The 19,975-nt window shown below is 36.7% G+C and overlaps 1 protein-coding gene across 2 annotated transcripts in view; it reads right to left on the reverse strand.

Annotated features, from left to right (window-relative positions):
• rnls (renalase, FAD-dependent amine oxidase) overlaps nt 1-19,975 on the reverse strand; it is a 62,463-nt gene that overhangs the window by 38,231 nt on the left and 4,257 nt on the right. The window contains exons 2-4 of one of the 2 annotated variants that reach the window (XM_056253080.1): nt 15,653-15,758; nt 15,367-15,512; nt 13,012-13,170 (exon numbers count right to left, since the gene is read on the reverse strand). In XM_056253080.1, coding sequence (XP_056109055.1) covers nt 13,012-13,170; nt 15,367-15,512; nt 15,653-15,758 — 411 coding nt within the window. Of the gene's footprint in view, nt 1-13,011; nt 13,174-15,366; nt 15,513-15,652; nt 15,759-19,975 lie in introns of both variants that reach the window. The other variant, XM_056253079.1, reaches the window with a different exon arrangement.

A 19,975-nucleotide genomic window follows, 5' to 3' on the forward strand; every position in this document is an offset into this window, starting at 1 on the left:
TTATTAATGTTTTTCGCTGGAGGGACTTTTTTTTCGGTTTCCCTGCAAACAGGGCAATAATGGACACTTTTGTGTAGCCAGGTAAATGAAGACGAAACCGCTCTGATGTCAGCTGAAATATCTGCTGGATAAACAAGGCGACTGCCAACACGACCGTGCGGTTTGTTTCATAGATAGCTCGAGTGTAATTTGGGACCAAACAGAGACATTTAGGGCAGCTACCTGAGGGCTTCGGCGCTGACGTCAAGCCACATGTTATTTTAAGCAGTGGGTCAAAGGTGACCTATTTCTTTTACAGAATATTTTACCCCAACATGGTGAACTGAAATCTATGTTATAGTGTAAAAGTCTGTTTTTAACTAATGGACAATGCTAAAAGCCTTCATCATAAATGTGTATGGAGTGTCTGGTGCTGCAGTGGACTTTCAGTGATGTGGTATAGGAAATCAATATGTCCCATTTCTAACTCCAGACTCATTCAGAGAGCAAATAAAAGCTGCTTTAGTGTGGCAACGCAATCAATTTGGTTATCTAAATTATAGTAAATTACTTCAGGAGTGTTACAATGCTTTAAGGATGTAATGCAACATTTTTTAAAACTATCTAATATCCAGCCCAGGCTCATTGTAAAAACGTGACTGTGGCGACATTTGTGCAAAATTATATTGTTGCTTCTTGCATCTTTTGCGAAACTTTCAATGTGATCGTATAGTGAGTGGCGCTAAAAGCGATTTCAGGAAACAGATAATTGTGAATCTGCGACGTCTTATTAAAGCTGCAGTCCGCAGTTTTTCCTCTTTGTCGCCATCTCTGTTCGATATCTGCAATTGCAGTCATTCGCAGAATTATCAATTTTACGTGAGTTGTACTTCAACACCCTCAACACGGCACAGCGCGGATGAACACAATGTTTGAGGAGAGTGTGAGGCTGTCAGTCACCGCGCCGGTGTGGATACTGTCATTGAGAATCACAGATTATTATTTTTGGAAGTATGACCAACATAATAATTTTCACCGGAAAATGTAATCTGAACTAGTAAGAAACATCCACTTTTGTTCTGGTTCTGACATTGCAGTAAATCGCGCTGATTAAATCTAACAATCGCTTATAAGATATCATATCACGCAAAGCCGTGCAAATTATACTTTGTTTTCAAATTGTTAATGTTAAGAACGTCAGCATTGCGTGACTACATGTAATGTCCTTCCGATATGTATCCTTGTTATCGCATGGGTCCGGTTGCAGTCTCTTTTTTTCAGTAGCCACTCCGAAGTCCGAACGAAGTCTTTTGCATTTTTCAACGGGTGAATCTGTTGTCACTGGTGATTGTCGTTTGAACCTTTCTGGATCCGCCACCAAATTGATAAGTTTAATTATATCAAGTGCTGTGAGAAAAGGCTATAAATCTCCACCTCCAACATCCTCACATGCAATATAGCCTACTAGCCGAGACTCCTCCTTTATGTGTACAGAATCTGATGTGGCGTAATGATGCAAAGACATGCTCAAATCTCCCGCGGAAATCCACCAGTACCACTGGAATTAAAAACATTATTACAAGCTTACCGTTTTGAATCGAGCTAAGGCAAGCAGAGAGTTTTGAACACTGGCTGGTTATGTATTTTCTCAAATATGTATTTTGGATCATTTTTAACCCCAAAAAAGCTACAGACTGCAACTTTAAGTTGTTTGCAGTTCGAAAATGCAAAATGTTATTGGTCTATTGGGTTTGAAAATATTGTATCACCTACACTAAACCCTACCCTTAACCTAAACCGATAGCATTAACAAAAGCAAACATTTAATTCAAACTTGACTTGTCCCAAAGCATTCCACCTCGCAAGTGTACCAGGTGAGCTACAGAGCGAGTTTACTAAGTCATAAAAGCAATATGGAATTGATTATGTGATGCAAACATCAAAATGTATTCGTTTACAAATCATGCACTATGGTAAAAGTGTTTTGAGGTCATAACATAGTATTGTACATATTATACATAAATCACATAATATAGGACCTGTGTAAAGTATTTATAAGTATTTATTAAATTGCTGATATTCCTCTGCAATCATAATTTGTGTGAAAAGGAATAAAAGTTATTGGTGTTTTACTGCCACAAGTGTTCATTTCATCTAGAAACGGCAGTGAATTGTACAGATAAGTTTTTGAAGTTTTGCAAAAATGTAGGTAGAGGCACATTTGTTCACTAGGTTGCTAAAACCATGGTACGGCCTATAACAGATTTGATGACAAAATATCCCTTGTCTCTTTTCATAGCATGAAAAGAAACAAAAAAGTAACACTTGCACAAGTGTCCTTGCAAAGCCATATTTTTGGATAATTGTGTTATTATAGTGTTAGAGTTATATGTGTATTTGTAAAACTATCCAAATACACATATTCTCCATTAGAATAGAACAAAAGCTGACAAAATGGAGAATGGCAAGAGTTATAAAGGTAGCAAGTAACGTTTTAAGGCATGTCTTAGAGAAGGGTGTACAAAGAGCTTTTACAAAAACATCATAGTGTGTGGTACTATGTGCTTCCTCAAATATATGACTAACCAGTGTAAAACACACATTCTTCCTGTATTTAAAAGAAGAAGAAGAAAAAAATTCGCACAGAACAAGCTCTATTTTAAAAGGGCAGACGGTTATTTTTTGTGCAGTATAGCTGAAGTTAAATCGGGAGCGCATGAGGAAACAGACGAAGCAGAGAACTGACATGCAAATGTGCAAGAGCCGCCATTACTCATGAAAGATCATTTCAGTTTTAAGATGGCTTGGCAAGGGAACTGCTATTAGGAGGACGACTTAGCCAGAGCCGTTCCCGGCCTTGTCAAAAGAAGCTCTTTCTCTGCATCACAAATTCCTCTTAATTTAGAGGGCAATTCACTGCTCATTCATCTTCTGTTCTAATCCAAATACAGATCATGGCACTACCCAAAAATGGCATTCGCTCTTGGCACACCAGGGGTGAGATTATCTCAAGCCTCTGAAGTCACAATGAGGCTCTTCAGGCAGCGGAGGATTTTACACTCACAACTCTGAGGTTTGGCCTCAATTTCTCACATGCTTGACTATGGTGTCTTCTTTTCTGAGTGTGCCTCTAATTTGTACATTTTACATCTTCCTCTTTTATTATGCACAGTTTCCTGAATGAGGTGTGTGTGAAGAGATGTTAAAATGTATGCAAAAAATGTGTATATTTTTCTGCAACAAACATGTGTGACGCATACTCTGGTTGATATCCTTAACAAGCCCTGTCCTCAGTTGGATGTTCACTTTAAAAAAGAATGATCAGTTTATTAATTTAAAAAAAAGTAAATAAACAAACCACTTATTAAACTAACAAATAAAAATGTATATTTACATTTTTTTAATTAATTAAAGTGATAGTACACTTAAAAATGCTAATTGCTCAGCCAAAAAATGCAAATGTCATTTCAAAACTCTATGACTTTCTTTCTTTTGAGGAACATTAAAGAAGATATTTTGAAGAATGATGATAATCAAACATTTTTGGTGACCATTGTATGGACTTCCATTGTATGGATGAAAAAAAGAAAACAGCTGAGACATTTTTTTTTAATATTTTATTTTATGTTCCACAGAAGACATTCATACAGGTTTGGAATGATGATGAAAATGAATGATGACAGAATTAGCATTTTTGGGTGAACTCTCATGTTTAAACTTTCATGTTTAAAAGTGTAGTAAAATGTAACTGTTGGTTAAATAATAAATTAAATCACTTTTTTAGACTAAAAATATATATACATAGAAACATTTATTATATTTATGTTTAACGTGTTAATTAAATGTAACAAATTAATAACTGTAAATCATAATACAATTAGTAAGTCATTTTAAAATTTCTGCATTGGCCTGTTGCGTTTCTTAAAGGGATAGTTCACCAAAAAATAAAAATGTTGTCATTAGTTACTCACCCTCAAGTTGTTTTAAACCTGTATGATTTTTGTTTTTTCTGTTGAACACAAAAGAAGATATTTTAAAGAATGTTGGTAATCAAACAGTTGACAGTAGCAATTAACTTCCATATAGTAGGAAAAAAATACTATGGAAGTCAATGGCTGCCGTTAACTGTCTGGTTACCAACATTATTCTAAATATCTTCTTTTGTGTTCAACAGAAGAAAGAAACTCATACCGGTTTGGAACAATATGAGGGTGAGTAAATGATAACAACATTTTCATTTTTGGGTGAACTATCCCTTTTTAAAAAATCTTCTTAACAACAACAGCAAAAAAAATCTTTTTTTTTTTATCAATTTGTTAAAAAAAAAAGTAATTGGACAGTTCACACATGCATAGCTGATATGCATAGTTGATATAAAAAACTGGATGACTAGTAATTTCCTACTACTTAATTCTGAAAAAACAGAGATTCTAATTATTGGACAAAAACTTTCCTCATGTAATAACCTAGAATACTGTCTAACACTTGATGGCTGCTCTGTCAAGTCTTCGTTGTTGGTTAGGAACCTGGGTGTGCTCTTTGATACCAATCTTTCATTTGAAAAATATATCTAAATTACGACATATGCTTTCAATGACAAATGCAGAACAGTTAGTTCATGCGTATGAACTAACTGTTCCGCATTTGTCATTGAAAGCATATGTCGTAATTTAGATATATTTTTAAGATGGAAGAATGCGGTTTTACAGATAATGACATCAAGGCTAGATTATTCTAATGCTCTTATGAGTGGTTGCCCTGCACGCATAATAAACAAACTACAGCTGGTCCAAAATGCAGCAGCTCGAGTTCTTACTAGAACCAGGAAGTATGACCATATTAGCCCGGTTCTGTCAACACTGCATTGGCTCCCTATTAAACATTGTATAAATTTTTAAATATTGCTGATTACTTACAAAGCACTAAATGGATTAGCTCACCAGTACTTGAGCGAGATCTTAACGCATTATAGCCCTTTACGTCTATTGCGATCTCATTATTCCGGCCAGTTGATAATACCTAGAATATCAAAATCGACTGCAGGCGGTAGTTCCTTTTCCTATTTAGCACCTAAACTTTGGAACAGTCTTCCTAACATTGTCCAGGAAGCAGACACACTCTGTCAGTTTAAATCTAGACTAAAAACACATCTCTTTGACCTAGCATACACATAACACATTATCAACTTCTATAATTCAATGTTAGGCTGCATAGATAAGGTCAGCCGGAACCGGGAACACTTCCCATAAATCCTGATGTACTCGTTACATCATAAGAAGAATGGCGTCTATGCTAATATTAGTCTCTCCGTTTATCCCCAAGTTTACCGCAGTCCACCGGATCCAGGCCATACCCAGATCTGATGAAGGACCTGAGCCTGGACATGACGACAACGCATTCCTGAAGTGTCAACTAGTCTCTCCCCTCTGAAGGCCTCCTTCCCTTCCCTTCACCTCTGTACAAATAAAACGCTGTCAAAATGATTCCACTTAACATGGATGCTATTGTATTATGAATTTTTAAGGCCAGACAAGTAATTTGTTGAGGTCATTTTGTAAAGAAAGACTACACGCCTGCGCACATATATATTCAAACGCGCAAACCTATAGACTAAACACGCAATACGCATGTGCACGCCGTCAGCATTTTCACAGATTCGCATTTTTAAAAGTTTACGCGGATATAAGGTTTTTCAAACATTTTCAGCGCTTGCACCTTGGAACCTATTTCGAGGTTTGCGTTCTCGAGCCACCAGGCACGGTTGTTGTGCAAATGAGCGGGCCGAAGCGCGTTAAGGGTTTTCTGTTAGAACAGTGTCCTGTTAGCGGCCCCTAAGTTAATAACTAATGATCTTTGCAACGGAAGTAAATCAATCAAAACTAACTTTAGCTGGACAATAACTTTATTCTAGAGCTGCTGTAAAGCCAAAACAATCTCTGTTACTTAAATTTCCTATTATCACTGTAAAGCTGCTTTGAAACAATCTATATTGTTAAAAGCACTATATAAATGAAAGTGACTTGACACATGGGACCAAACAATGAAGACACGTCCCTTTCATGCATGATGGTCACCACATTACCATAAAGGTAAATAGATAAAGAAAATCAATTTGTAGATATTTTATAAAAATGCAATTTTTTTAAATGCACATCTTTTGACACATTATTTATTTTCACAATTTAACAATTACTTTTAAATATGAATTAAATCAACTGTTTTAGATGTCAGTTAATGTCATTTATTTATTTGATTTATTTTTTAAATACACTGATTTCTTCATTTTATTTTCAAGTGGCACTCCTATTCTGAATTCTAAATAAAAGACATATTAATCTAAATTAACTACTTGTTCACCAAAGGTAAAAACTTTAATACAGCGTTGTTTTGATTCAAAATTGACATGATCAGTCAAATCAGTTTGATGTGTCAAAAGGTGACTCACAAAACAAAGGTACAGCACAGTGTCAACAACAAACCGAGAGCTCCTTTGACAGGGTTAAGAGACCCAATTATAAAGAGAGAGAGAGAGAGAGAGAGAGAGAGAGAGAGAGAGAGAGAGAGAGAGAGAGAGAGAGAGAGAGAGAGAGAGAGAGAGAGAGAGAGAGAGAGAGAGAGAGAGAGAGAGAGAGAGAGAGGAGAAAAAAAAAACCTATGCCTCCATTGTTTGGTCTCCTGAGTGCCTTTGAGAGAACTGTGGAGAGATGAGGACTAAGTATCCATTTAGCGCACAACACCCAGACAGTGCAGGGGAAATAAGCGTGCCTTTCTGTCAGGAGTCAGAACAAGGGATTACATCATGCTAGACTTGAAAGCAGCAGACCCAGACAGCCACTCGATGAGAGACAAAAAGAGAATCTCTAACCAAGAGGAGGATGATGTAACTTGACACATTTATTGTATTCCGAGCACGGGACGGAGCTCAAGGTAATTGCTAGCCTAACAAAATGCTCAGATATTTATGTTTGGTGGAGGGGAACAAAAGAAGCACCGTTTTAAGTTTAATGACGCATCCTGTCATGCCTTTTATCATATCTGCTGATTAACAACCGCTCTTTAAATTCAACTCTAAAACAAGGAAATAATCAGCATGCTACCTATCTCGCACAGCCAGGCCCCAAATCAAATAATGCAGCCAGGGAGACTGATTACCACATGAGAGAGCGAGCCTGCCAAAAATAGAGCTTTAATTTCATTAGAAATGAAGAATCATGTTTCTCAACATCAGCAGAGTTTCAAGGCTGTCAGGGGATCCGGGCCGTGTGTTACTGTCGGCCACACGGAGGTTAGCTGCAAAAATGCCCTATTTCAGCACAATGACGTAATCACTTATAGCACAAAGGCTTGCTAAGATGGGGCACCCTGACAGACCTGCACGCGGGGCGGACAGGAAGTAAAAGCACATAATAGGAAAGGGTGTGGGCACGAGTAACAGAGTAACGGAACGGGCAATTGAGTCAATGGCTTCTATATGCAGACATCAATATTGCCTTTGTCATCCTTACAAATCAAGCTGCAGTTTGCATAAATGCATCTGTAAGTGGTCCATAAACTACCGTTGAGTGAATCAGGAGTTATGATTCACAGCTTTAATCTCATATAAAGAGGTTAGAAGTGGTCATTTAGCACTTGGAAGGCGAATGTAAATTTTGCACTCCCTAGATTAGAGTGTGACTTTAAAACTAAACAGCTGCTTGGAATCACAAACCAAATCCTGAAGTATGAGCATGAAGCATTAATAAAATAAAATAAAAGTTATAAAGCAGGGAATTAGCACATGTAATACATTATCATTCAAAAGTTTGCGGCATGTAAGATTTGTTTTTGAAAGAAGTCTCTAATTCTTTCTCTTTAACACTGCATTTATTTGATCAAAAATATAGTAAAAGCAGAAATATTGCCAAATATAATTTACATTTAAAAATGTAAATTATTTCTGTAAATAAAGCAAAGTTAAATTTTCAGCAGCCATTACTCCAGTCGTCAATGTGACATGACTTCAGAAATCATTCTAATATGCTGATTTAGTGCATTTATTTATTATTATTATCAATGATGAAAAGTTTTTTTTCAGTATTTTGATGAATAGAAAGAACAGAAATTTGTAACATTATGTATTTCCTGTCAATTTCGATCAATTTAATGCATCCTTGCTTTAAAAAAAATCTTACTGATGTAAGAATTTTGAAGTGTATATAATAAAAAACAATATAGTTTGGGAAGCATTTACTCACATTTGTACTCTGGTTAAAAAGCAGAAAATCTAAACCGTTTTTGTATAGGCACTGGGTCAACTTCCTCTTTAGGGTCTTCTCTGTCTTTAACCACAAAAGCAGAAATGGTTCTGCATAGGCTTAAGCAAGTTTGCCAAAGTGGAAGTGATTTCTGATCAGATTCTAATTTTGAAATGTACTTGTTCAGCCTCTTACTGTGTTGCTGGAGAACAGGCCCGACCACCTGTTATAGATTAATACTCTGATGTGCAGGAAGAGCCAGACCCAGCGTTTTATGTTCAAAAATACACTCTGCATAGTTTGCGTTAGGGTGTGTGTATGTATGTGGCATGTGTCCTAGGCTCAAAAAGGTCCCCGAAGTGACTGTGGAGTTACTGTGAAGGAAAGCAGACGTCTGAGAGCACTCAAACATGTTATGTCACTCCAATTCAGCGCTTGCAAAAGCTGCATTCCATTCTCTCATGTTAATTTCTGACAGCTGGTGGAGCACGTCAGTGACAGAAGAAAGCTCGAATGAAAGAATTAAGGAAGAAAGTGTTTCAGAACACAATGAAAAACATCCAATCGTTAAGGAGGGGAATTTCTGGCCAAGAAAAGTGCAGAATCTGTCAGGAAGTCGGCTGGAACAGAACACTCTAGAGTTGGCAAAGCACCTCTGGCCAAAACGTATGTTCCATAACCCAAGTCAAACCGCTAACCCAAAATGTTCAGTAATATATTAGAGGAAACAAATCAGAGTCAAGTCCAGAGAGGGCTCCGATCCACATCAGGCACGCCACAGCCCAGCGGCACGCATAGAGTTCATTCATCTTTTGCAAATGATACACGCTCATATTTCCTCAGCACATGGAAAGCCGCTGGGAAAACTAAAGTCCATTGAATGAAAGGACGTGACTGTCACTGCATTCAGGTTAAAAGAAATATGACTGCTCTGGATTTCATTGGTTTCTATGGCTATTCTGCTAATATACTGTAACCACATACAAACTACGAGCGAATGTAACAACCATGTAAAGAACTGTTCAAGATGTAGGTCGTCTTAAAATTGCGCTCATTTTGCACTTTGCAAACTTCTGCAAATCCTATATGTAAAAAACATTTCAGGTTCGGCATTACACCACAAAACATATGCAATCTTTGCTGAAAACTGAGAATAGACAACATTCATGTGTGATTCCTTATACATGCTGCAATTTTAAATATCTTTTTTTTTACTTCATAATCAGACCTTGGTATAAAATTTTTTTTTAAAAATGATAACTTGCAATAAATATCTTTGCAAGTCTATGATATAAAAAAATAGCTATGACAAAGTAAAGCCTAGTTTTTTTCTCTGAATGTCATTATTGCATTTTATCATCTACAGGGTAGTCTGGGCCCTTTTGGAATTTCTTGTTGGATTCTTTTTTTTTAAATTTGTGTTGTCCACTAAACTGCATGGAATCTGACAAAGAGGGCACAGATTTTGGAGTGAACAATGAAGGTAAAATTAAAAAACATATTCTTTGAGTTATGGTTGCTTACATGACTCTTTAAACGTCCAAAATTGGCATTAAAACAATTCCAATCATTTTGCTTTTCCATTGATCATTTTTTTCAGACAAATTAGACCTAAATATTGAGGTCAATAGATACCTCTGTGGAATCGTGCTGTGATGAAGCAGGAAGTGCGAGGCATTCATTTTTTTCAACGTGCAGCTCGAATCTGTGAAAATTATTTCCAGATTGCATCTCTGCAAGTGCCAGTGGCTCATACCTGCCTGCTGCCCCCAACTGTCCAGCAGCCGACACTACAAATAGAACGCTAAAACAGTGACATCATGGCACAGGACAATGAAGACAAAATGAACATATTTTATCTACGTGTTAGAACTATCAATTTTGAGAATGAGCTTTTTCAAGGTTCAAAGGATCAAGAAGAATACAGTAAAATAATAAAATAAATAATATTATTACAATTTATTTAACAATTTTTCTGCAGTTTAATATATTTTAAAATGTACTTTATTCCTGTGATGGTAAAGCTGAATTTTCAGCAGCACTTACTCCATTATTCAGTGTCACATTATCCTTCAGATATCATTCTAATATGTTGAGTGGGTGCTTAAAAAAACATGTATTATTATCAAAATTGTTGAAAACAGTTGGGCTACTTAATATTTTTGTGGATGCATTTTTTTCTAGCCTGGTTAAAACCAGACCATTCTCAGTTGTAACTGAGTTATGGTCTGGCAAAGCGTCATAGACAAATCATTTCCAGAGGGGCGTCACCAACTGACGTCGCGGATAGACCTAAAACCAATCAGAGCGATGAAGGAGATGACGTATGCAGAGCGGCGGAGAAACATCTTCGAGTGTTGTTCTTTGCTCGGTTTTTAACAAATAGGAAACGTTCAAATCGCTTAAAACAGACGCGATAGCTGATTCGAACGAGTGATGTTCCACAGCGGCATCCATCTTTGTAATGTAGGCTACAAAATCCCAGCGCTGTCGTCATCGTGTAAAGCCTGCCCGAACGTTTCTGATTGGTGCCTCGATTTCGACGGATTGGAAATGGGCTTGAATGAGCTCTTTGCCAGACTAACTTTCAGAGCAAATCTAAATTTGCCGGAAGTTGTCTGGGTTTTCCCAGGCTAATTTTTTTCAGGATTCTTGGATGAATAGAAAGTTAAAAGAACAGCATTTATTTGAAATAGAATTATTTTGTAACATTATAAATGTATTTACTGTCACTTTAAATCAATTTAATGCATCCTTGCTGAATAAAAAAATACATTTCTTTAAAAAATATTTTTTTTGAAATCTTACTGACCCCAAAACTTTGAACAATAGTGTAGGCCTATATGATGTGGCATACATTGTACTCACTGCAATTATGTGGACAATTTAAACAAATTGCCCTGGATAGTCAGCTCAGTCATAATTCAGTCCCAAAGGCACCATAACTACATCTAAAATTATGAAGAACCTAAATATAAGAACCACACCTCTGCTAGATGATTCATTTACTTTAAAATTATGAACACAAACCAAAGAATATAGTTTCAGCCGGGTCACAAAACGTTACAAAACCTCCAACTGAATATGATATGTTCTAGAAAACAAAGATGTACGCAGAAGAAAAAAAAGTTACAAATGAGAAACATAGCCCACTAAAAATGAAAGATCAGAAGGGTTTAAGGAATTTCAAGAAATGGCTGTAATGTCTCTCCCAGGAGCAGTGTTTTTCTGAACATATGGGTTTTCTCACAGTAAAACCAGTCCTGACACAAAACAGAATAACACTTAAAGAGTCCAAAAAGCCATGTCGTTGAAGTGGCTTTAAAATAACTATGATTTGACAGAGAAGCAGTTAAATGAGAGCCTACATTGACTGGAGCCAGCCAGAGAATAAATCAACTTAAATCTCTGAGGAAAAAAATCCTCACCTCCAAATCTGAATGGGTATTTAAGAAGTAAACCAGCCAATTATTTGGGCATGATTTTATTTGTATTTTTTTGCACGATCTTAAGGGCCTCTTACAGTTTCGACCCACTTCTAAATTGCATTCGGTTATGAGGAGTCCTGTGCAACTGCACTGTGACATTGATCACATGGCCTCCATCTCCATCCAGACCACTTCAGATGAATTTTTCAGCTGCTCCATTGCAGCCGTTTCATAGCGTATCAACAGTGAAGAGACCCATCCGCCTCTGCCCTACTTCTGCTGCTCTGTGCGTGACACCACAACCATTTAAAGCGCAGTTTTTTTGCTACCGACTCCTCCACCATTTTCAGCTGTCTCATTCCATTTTTCATTTATCCCTTAATTTGCGATGCAGCTCTTTTTCCGAGCCTGCGACTTTCTCCTCGCACCCTGCATTATTCACAGTTTCTCAGAAGCTCCAACACCCAGAAGACCTAGACCCGACTCTTCCATTTCCATATTTCTACTTAAGGACTTATGTTTTACCATTTCAAACACGTCATACTGAGAATACCAATTTGGACATTGATGCAAGACCTGCAGTCATGTGGCAGCTGTTTAAAACTGTTCAAAACAGTTTAAGATGGAGATATGAGGGCCCTGAAACCCACCAGCCCAGGGCAAGACTGAATCGATATAGCGGAGAGGTGGACCTGTGACTCTGAAAACAGATCTGAGACTATTGAACATACAATCTGGCTATTGTTCATTTAAACCCTCTAACTACAATAAAAACAAAAGATGGTTAAAGTGCCCATTTTATGCTATTTTAAAGGTTCCTAATTGGCCTCAATAGGTTAACATGAATCCAAGGTAAAAAAAAAAAAACACTTTAATTTTCTCATAATATACATTGCACATAAAAAGAGTCTGAAAACGGTTCTTTCGAAGATTCAGTCTCTCTAAACTGTCTCTTCTTTGTCTTTAATTTATGACAAGACAAATTATAATGGCTGACAAAAATGGTGAACCATCAAGGTAAAACCATCTTTTATTCCAGGATATCTATGCAGTAAAAATATGTTTTCCTTAAAATACAATGTATGTTATAATTAATTTATTTGTTGTAATTTAGCTTCTATAACTAAAAATACATCTGTCCACTGCAGTTCACACCATACATTAAAGGGAATATTTATTTATTAAGAATTTCCATTCAGCTCTGTCACTATTTCTAAAATTAAATAAAATAATAAAATGATGCCATTTTACAGGATAATTTGAACAGAAACAATGGCAGACAGTAAAACCAAAAGTAATTTTTTTAATTTGAAGGCCAAAGTGTGTGTGTGTGTATATTTGAGTTTGTGGTGGTGTTGTAATGTACTCACAAGATCCCACGTCTCCTTGCAACTGAAGTATTTGGGGTACTGGCATGGTTAAAACCACAACGTCAAACTGCTGTGATGCTCCCCCTTTGTGACACACTTCCCAGCCAGCGTCTTTCCGGTGAATGTGAGTGACGTGTCGGTCGTAGAGCACCTCTGCTCCTGCTTGAGTGCGGAGGGGCACAGTTGGCAATTTTGCACATAGCAAAAGAAGTAGAAAGGAGGAAAAAAAAGGAGGGAGAAACATAGAAGGAAAGAATTCCAAAGAAAGTCACGCAGAAGATTATGCAAATAGTTTTACATGATCCCTAATTTTAGAAACAAAGAGCAATGGTGGAAAAAAAACTAGGGGTGTAACAATACTCTCATGTAATTTGATATAATTCACGACACTAAAAATCACGATACAATATTATCGCAATACTTCAAGCCAAAAGAAAGAAGAGTTTTTTTTATTATAATTACTTTTAAGACATATGGTAAACAGCTGACAAAATGTACTGTTTATTAAAATGCTAAATTTGGTATTGCATCAGGGGTGAACTTGAATAGGCTAGGACTTGGTCCTCCTGGTCCAAAATGCACAGGGCAATGGTGACACCAGAATAAAAATATTCATGATTCTGAAGCTGAAAATACAGGATTTTGTTAGACACATATGCTTGGAATACCCCACTTTTTTGTGCAATATCCTTGTAAATCAATTTGTCTCATTTATTCATGTTATTATTCACAATAATGTAAATATGTTCGTTGTCTGTAAATGTTTACAGATATACTTTATACTTCTTTATTCTTAAATGTTATTATGTGACTTGTTATATTTTTGTGTTTGTACTGGAAGCTTCAATAGCAAGGTAAATTCTTTGTGTGTGCAAGCACACTTGGCAATAAAACTCTTTCTGATTCTGATAATGTAGGCCAATTTTTTCTTGTAAAATCAGACATTTGACATTACCAGGACCCACAAATAGTCCCCCATTGCATTATACTAATTTATATTCAACATTATGTATAGTAGTTTAATGTAGTGCGCTTTCAATGCAGGCATTCGTTGGATCCATAAGGATATATCGTTACACCCCTAAAAGAAATCCAATTCCAGTTAATATATCTTATGTGAATTAGGCTTAAGAAGGGCTTAAGGTGACAGAAAAAAAACATCAGTAAATGAAATTAACATGAGGGAAATGGTGGTAAATAGTGGGCAAATACACACAATTCACTTTTCATGCAAATGCCTTACTGTTTTGCTGATCTTTGAATAACTGTGTTGAATTGTGTTGTTTCACAATGTTTTACATTAAAGCAGTTCCATCTGACTGCTGCTTATTGTTCACATGCAAAACATCCTGAACTGTTTCTAAAGACTCAGTCAGATTATTGACTAAGAGCTGTGATCTTTGAGTTCATAAATCAGCTTGCAGTCTGGCCAAATTCTTCTGTGCTCTCTCTAGGAAATCAGATTTTTTTTCTAGAAAGGTAAGATTTAAATGGAACAAAACAGCTGGAAGACTCGGGTCTTGCTGACCCAAAAATAATTTTCTGGCAGCACATTTCTGTTATTAAACAGCTGATGAAAAACAGCTGCTTTATGAACAGCGATAAAATCGGTTATTTAATCTGTCTTGCTTCTCTGACTGTGTGAATACATAAAAAGCATTTCTGTGTGAAATTTCCCGGATGGAAAAAAAACAAACTTTATGCAACAGCATATTTTTTTTGCTATTTTTAATACATGTTTTACTTGAATTATAGATTTTTTGCATTATAATAATTTTTGATGAAAAACTGCAGGTTTAAAAGTCTCTTATGCGTGCCATGGCTGCATTTATTTGATTAAATCCACAGTAAAAACAGTGATATTGTGAATTATTGTTACAATTTAAAATAATTGTTTTCTATTTTATTATATTTTACAATCTTTTTATTCCTGTGATGGCAAAGCTGAATTTTCAGCATCATTACTTGTACTTGTCTTCAGTGTCACATGATCCTTCAGAAATCATTCTAATATGCTTAGTTGGTGCTCAAAAAGCATACTTATTATCATTAATGTTGAAAACAGTTGGGATGCTTAATATTTTTTTGGATTCCCCAGGATTATTTGATGAATACAATTTAATTTTTATTTAAAATACAAATATGCTGTAACATTATAAATGTATTTACTGTAACTTTTGATCAATGTAATGCATCTTTGCTAAGAATTAAAAGTATTAATTTCTTTATAAAAACAAATCTTTCTGACACAAAAACATTTGAACGGTATATCAATATGACTTACAGCAGAACCAGAAGAAGAAATCAGAAATGAAATGCTAGGAAATTAGCTGAACCTGAATTCAAATGACCTACCTGACTCTTTGAGGTAGTGTTTGACGATGGACGAGACCCCATGGGGCGTCACATAGTTCATAATTCCTTCTTCCTTAGACATCATGTCTTCAACAGGAGCAACAAGAGGTTTTAAAATGTCTTGTGCTAAGAGTTCTTCATAAAAACTAAAAATACAAGAAAATGCATTAGTCACTACAAGCAGCAAATATTTTTATTAACAAAGCAAAAAAAAAAAAAAACTTTTATTTTCAATAAACAATATCCACACCATACAGATCAGATATAGTACTGAGAAGTAGCCCACCTGCTGTGAATACGAGCGTAGTATGGTGTGGCACTTATGTATTGAGCACCAAGGTCAACCGTGCACGAAGGATTATTTGGACTTCTGCTTGTGGACATTCTTCCTCCTATAAAATTAAATATCATCAAGTCCGATCAATGTGAAACATAAACATGCTGTTTTAATCTTTAGAGCTAAAAAAAAATTGAATGCAAACAATGATGATTCAGCATTAATGTAAATAAATAAGAAATCAGACATCAAAGTTTTACAATTATTGTAAAAACAATATGTTGTGCATTATAAATGAGTGGACATAAATGGATGCGACATTAATATCATCATAATATGTATTGTTTCCTTCTTGAAAGTGGTTTTGGAACCCATTGATGACAATATCAGGAATTTTTTACCATATTTATGGCTGAGTTTAGGAACGTTGTCAGTATTGGGAGAAATTTCACCACTATAATTAAGTACATATGCTTTGAAAGCTGAAAGGCTAGAAGTTTAACACTTTGAAATTCACTGTTAAAAATGCTTATATAATCTGATAAAATGCCTATATAAAAATGGGATATAATCATTTTTAATCACTAAATATGTTGGGATATAACCCTATACATTTCTAAGGCCTCTAAATTATCAACATGATCAAAGCTGCTGTAAAAAGCCTGTTGTACACAATCTTCTACACGCTACTACTGACATGGAAAACATATGAGATGGGAGGAAAAATATTTTTCAATATTTTACTTTGTCATCTGTTATTCAATTGTTTAAATATAACTGTCAAAAAGGATTTTAAATAGAATAGTTGAATTAGTATTTTACATTAATGACATTTAAAAATATATGTAGCGGCTTTTTGTCCACAAATTAATCCAAAATTAAAGCCACCCATCTTGTGTAAAGGTTGAGGGATTATTTGATGCACATAATCCAAGAAATACCCAATATAAATGCTAAAGTATTTATTTCCCAAAGAAAGCAACACAAAAGGTTAATCTTGGTCTATCAAACAATGTGTGGTCGAAAGCTGTGCTCTCTCCACCTTCACACCTGATTCCAATCTGCCTACTTCCTTATACAGAGCCACCTTACAAAATAAAAGTCATCGTCTTAAAATTAATCAAAAAACATTAAATAGTAGTTTAAGTGAGCAATTAAGTTACATTAAATACAATTCAAACATTCAAACTTGAATGGCTCCAACAATATATAAATATTAAAGGGGTCATGAACTGAGAAATTAAATTTTCCTTAAGCTTTTGACAGACAGAGGTCATCATACTATAAGAATATCCAACTTTATATTAAGTGGCTTTAAGTACTATGTTGAAATTAATAATTTGATACAATGGACTTATTGTGTACATACATGTTTTTAAATTGTACTTATATTTTAAAAATACCAGCATGTAATTACAGCTGTAATTAATTTACATTTGTAATTACACAGTTGACCCTTCTCTTACACCTTAACCTGCCCTTATACCTACCCATACCACCACAGCTGTCCCTAACCTTACCCGTATCACATCTCAATAGCAGCAAAAGTGTTTTACAATACAACATGAACACAATAAGTACATTGTACTTATTTTTTGATGTAAGTACATAGTACTTAAAGCCACTTAATATAAAGTGGGACCCTGAAAACTTCCTGGTTAGTCCAAAAACAGCTTTAATTGTAACCAAGCCCAACGAATGACTCATTGTGGAATGTGCCTATCTATGACAAATAGGTGAAAGACCACCTCTACTTCATTAATTGCAACTTTGGCCCGCCCACTGGCATTAGTGAGATGAGGAATACAAGATGGACAAAAAATAATATTACCTTCCAAAGGATCCTAATGCTAGGAATGTGGATATTTTTTATTATCAACAATGTGAATGTCTCAGTTAAGCATTAGGCCTATTTATTTGTATGCGGTAGCAACATTTCACTGCGATTTCTTTGGTAAATCAGGAGTGGGGGTTCAATCTTCAACTGGCTGGCAGGAGCCGCCACTGGCAGGTCATGTGACCTGTCAGTGGCTGGCTGGCAGCTGCCAGTTTGCCAGTGGCAGCTGCCAGTCAGCCACTGACAGGTGCAGTGGCTGACAGTGGCTGGCTATAGTAGTCTATTTGGCAAGTTTCAGAAACCATCGATTTTGGACAGTTTTTGTGTTTTGTGTTCCTCCCTTTCTAGCTCATTTATTATGAATCTGTTGATATGAATAATGTTCTTTAGTATGATTGCTGTTTTGTGAACTGTTATCCCAATATAACCTAGTTAAATGGCCGTGATCAGACTGGCAGCTACAGACGCTCGCTTGACGCTCATCCAGTCAGCCGCGGCTGAGACTGCGAGTCTAACGCGTCGCCTGACACTCTCGCTACAAGGAAATACATTGTTTTCTTTTTATAAATATAATGACATGCCTTTATTCTTGTGGAGGAATGATGTTTTAGGGACTGTTATCCCAATATAACTAGTCAAATGGCTGTGATCAGACTGGCAGCTACAGACGCTTGCTCGACGCTCATCCAGTCAGTCGCGACTCGCGGCTGATAGTGCGAGTATAACGCGTCGCCTGACACTCTCGCTGCATGGAAATAAATTGTTTTCTTATTATGAATATAATGTCATGCCTTTATTCTTGATTGATGTTTTGGGGACTGTTATCCCAATATAACCAGTCAAATGGCCGTGATCCGACTGGCAGCTAAGCTTACAGACGCTTGCTCGACGCTCATCCAGTCAGTCGCGACTGATAGTGCGAGTATAACGCGTCGCCTGACACTCTCGCTGCATGGAAATAAATTGTTTTCTTATTATGAATATAATGTCATGCCTTTATTCTTGATTGATGTTTTGGGGACTGTTATCCCAATATAACCAGCATAGCTGTCAACATTGAACATTGAATATAAGGGAGATTTCCCGGAATCCATCCCCAAAATAAGGGAATTTTTTTACACGATTCTTACCCACCACAAACTTTAAAAATGAAGCACTAATCATTAAAAGTCTAAAGAGTTTATAACTACAAATGAGTGAGAGAGAAAGAGACAGTGTGTGTGTGTATTAGAGAAAGTGTGTCATTTTTTAAACATTTTTTATCAGAGAATGTTTAAATACTAATATCAGCTTACGAGGGAAACGGTACGTGGTGCTTCGGGGGCTGCTGGAGATGATTAGGGAGAGGTCTGTGCTCCTTTACCGATCAAAGCGCGCGCTGACACGGAGTATAATTGTTTATACTTGACGCGTCCGCACGAGCGCGGCAAAGATTACGCGTTGGGTGCGCAAGACCGGCAAGACCCCATTTCGCTTGGCTGTGTGCACAGCTTTTTTTGTAACAGCGCGCGCGGCGCCGCATCCGAGGATGAACGACTTCAAGCCGAATCTGCCCGAGCATGTACGTCTCACACAATCAGAGCGTAAAAATACGGGATATTTTACGGGAAAATAATAAAACGGGAAGACAGCGGGAAAAGAGCTAAAATACGTGAGAAACCCGGAAAAAACGGGAGGGTTGACAGCTATGATAACCAGTCAAATGGCCGTGATACGACTGGCAGCTAAGCTTACAGACGCTTGCTCGACGCTCATCCAGTCAGTCGCGGCTGATAGTGCGAGTATAACGCGTTGCCTGACACTCTCGCTGCATGGAAATAAATTGTTTTCTTATTATGAATATAATGTCATGCCTTTATTCTTGTGTATGATTGATGTTTTGGGGACTGTTATCCCAATATAACCAGTCAAATGGCCGTGATCCGACTGGCAGCTTATAGACGCTTGCTCGACGCTCATCCAGTCAGTCGCAGCTCATAGTGCGAGTATAACGCGTTGCCTGACACTCTCGCTGCATGGAAATTAATTGTTTTCTTATTATGAATATAATGTCACACATCTATTCTTGTGTATGATTGATGTTTTGGGGACTGTTATCCCAATATAACCAGTCAAATGGCCGTGATCCGACTGGCAGCTTACAGACGCTTGCTTGACGCTCATCCAGTCAGTCGCGGCTCATAGTGCGAGTATAACGCGTTGCCTGACACTCTCGCTGCAAGGAAATAAATTATTTTCTTATTATTAATATAATGTCATGCCTTTATTCTTGTGTATGATTGATGTTTTGGGGACTGTTATCCCAATATAACCAGTCAAATGGCCGTGATCCGACTGGCAGCTTACAGACGCTTGCTCGACGCTCATCCAGTCAGTCGCGGCTGATAGTGCGAGTATAACCCCTCATTTACACTGCATACGTGTGCGGCGCATTACGGCTGCGACACGGTTTTATTCCGTCCTTCACACAGTGCCAACTCACACCAGGAGCATTT

Source organism: Rhinichthys klamathensis, unplaced genomic scaffold (assembly GCF_029890125.1).
Source record: "Rhinichthys klamathensis goyatoka isolate OS25496 unplaced genomic scaffold, OSU_Roscu_1.1 h1tg000101l_1, whole genome shotgun sequence".
In the NCBI taxonomy this organism is placed as follows: Eukaryota; Metazoa; Chordata; class Actinopteri; order Cypriniformes; family Leuciscidae; genus Rhinichthys; species Rhinichthys klamathensis.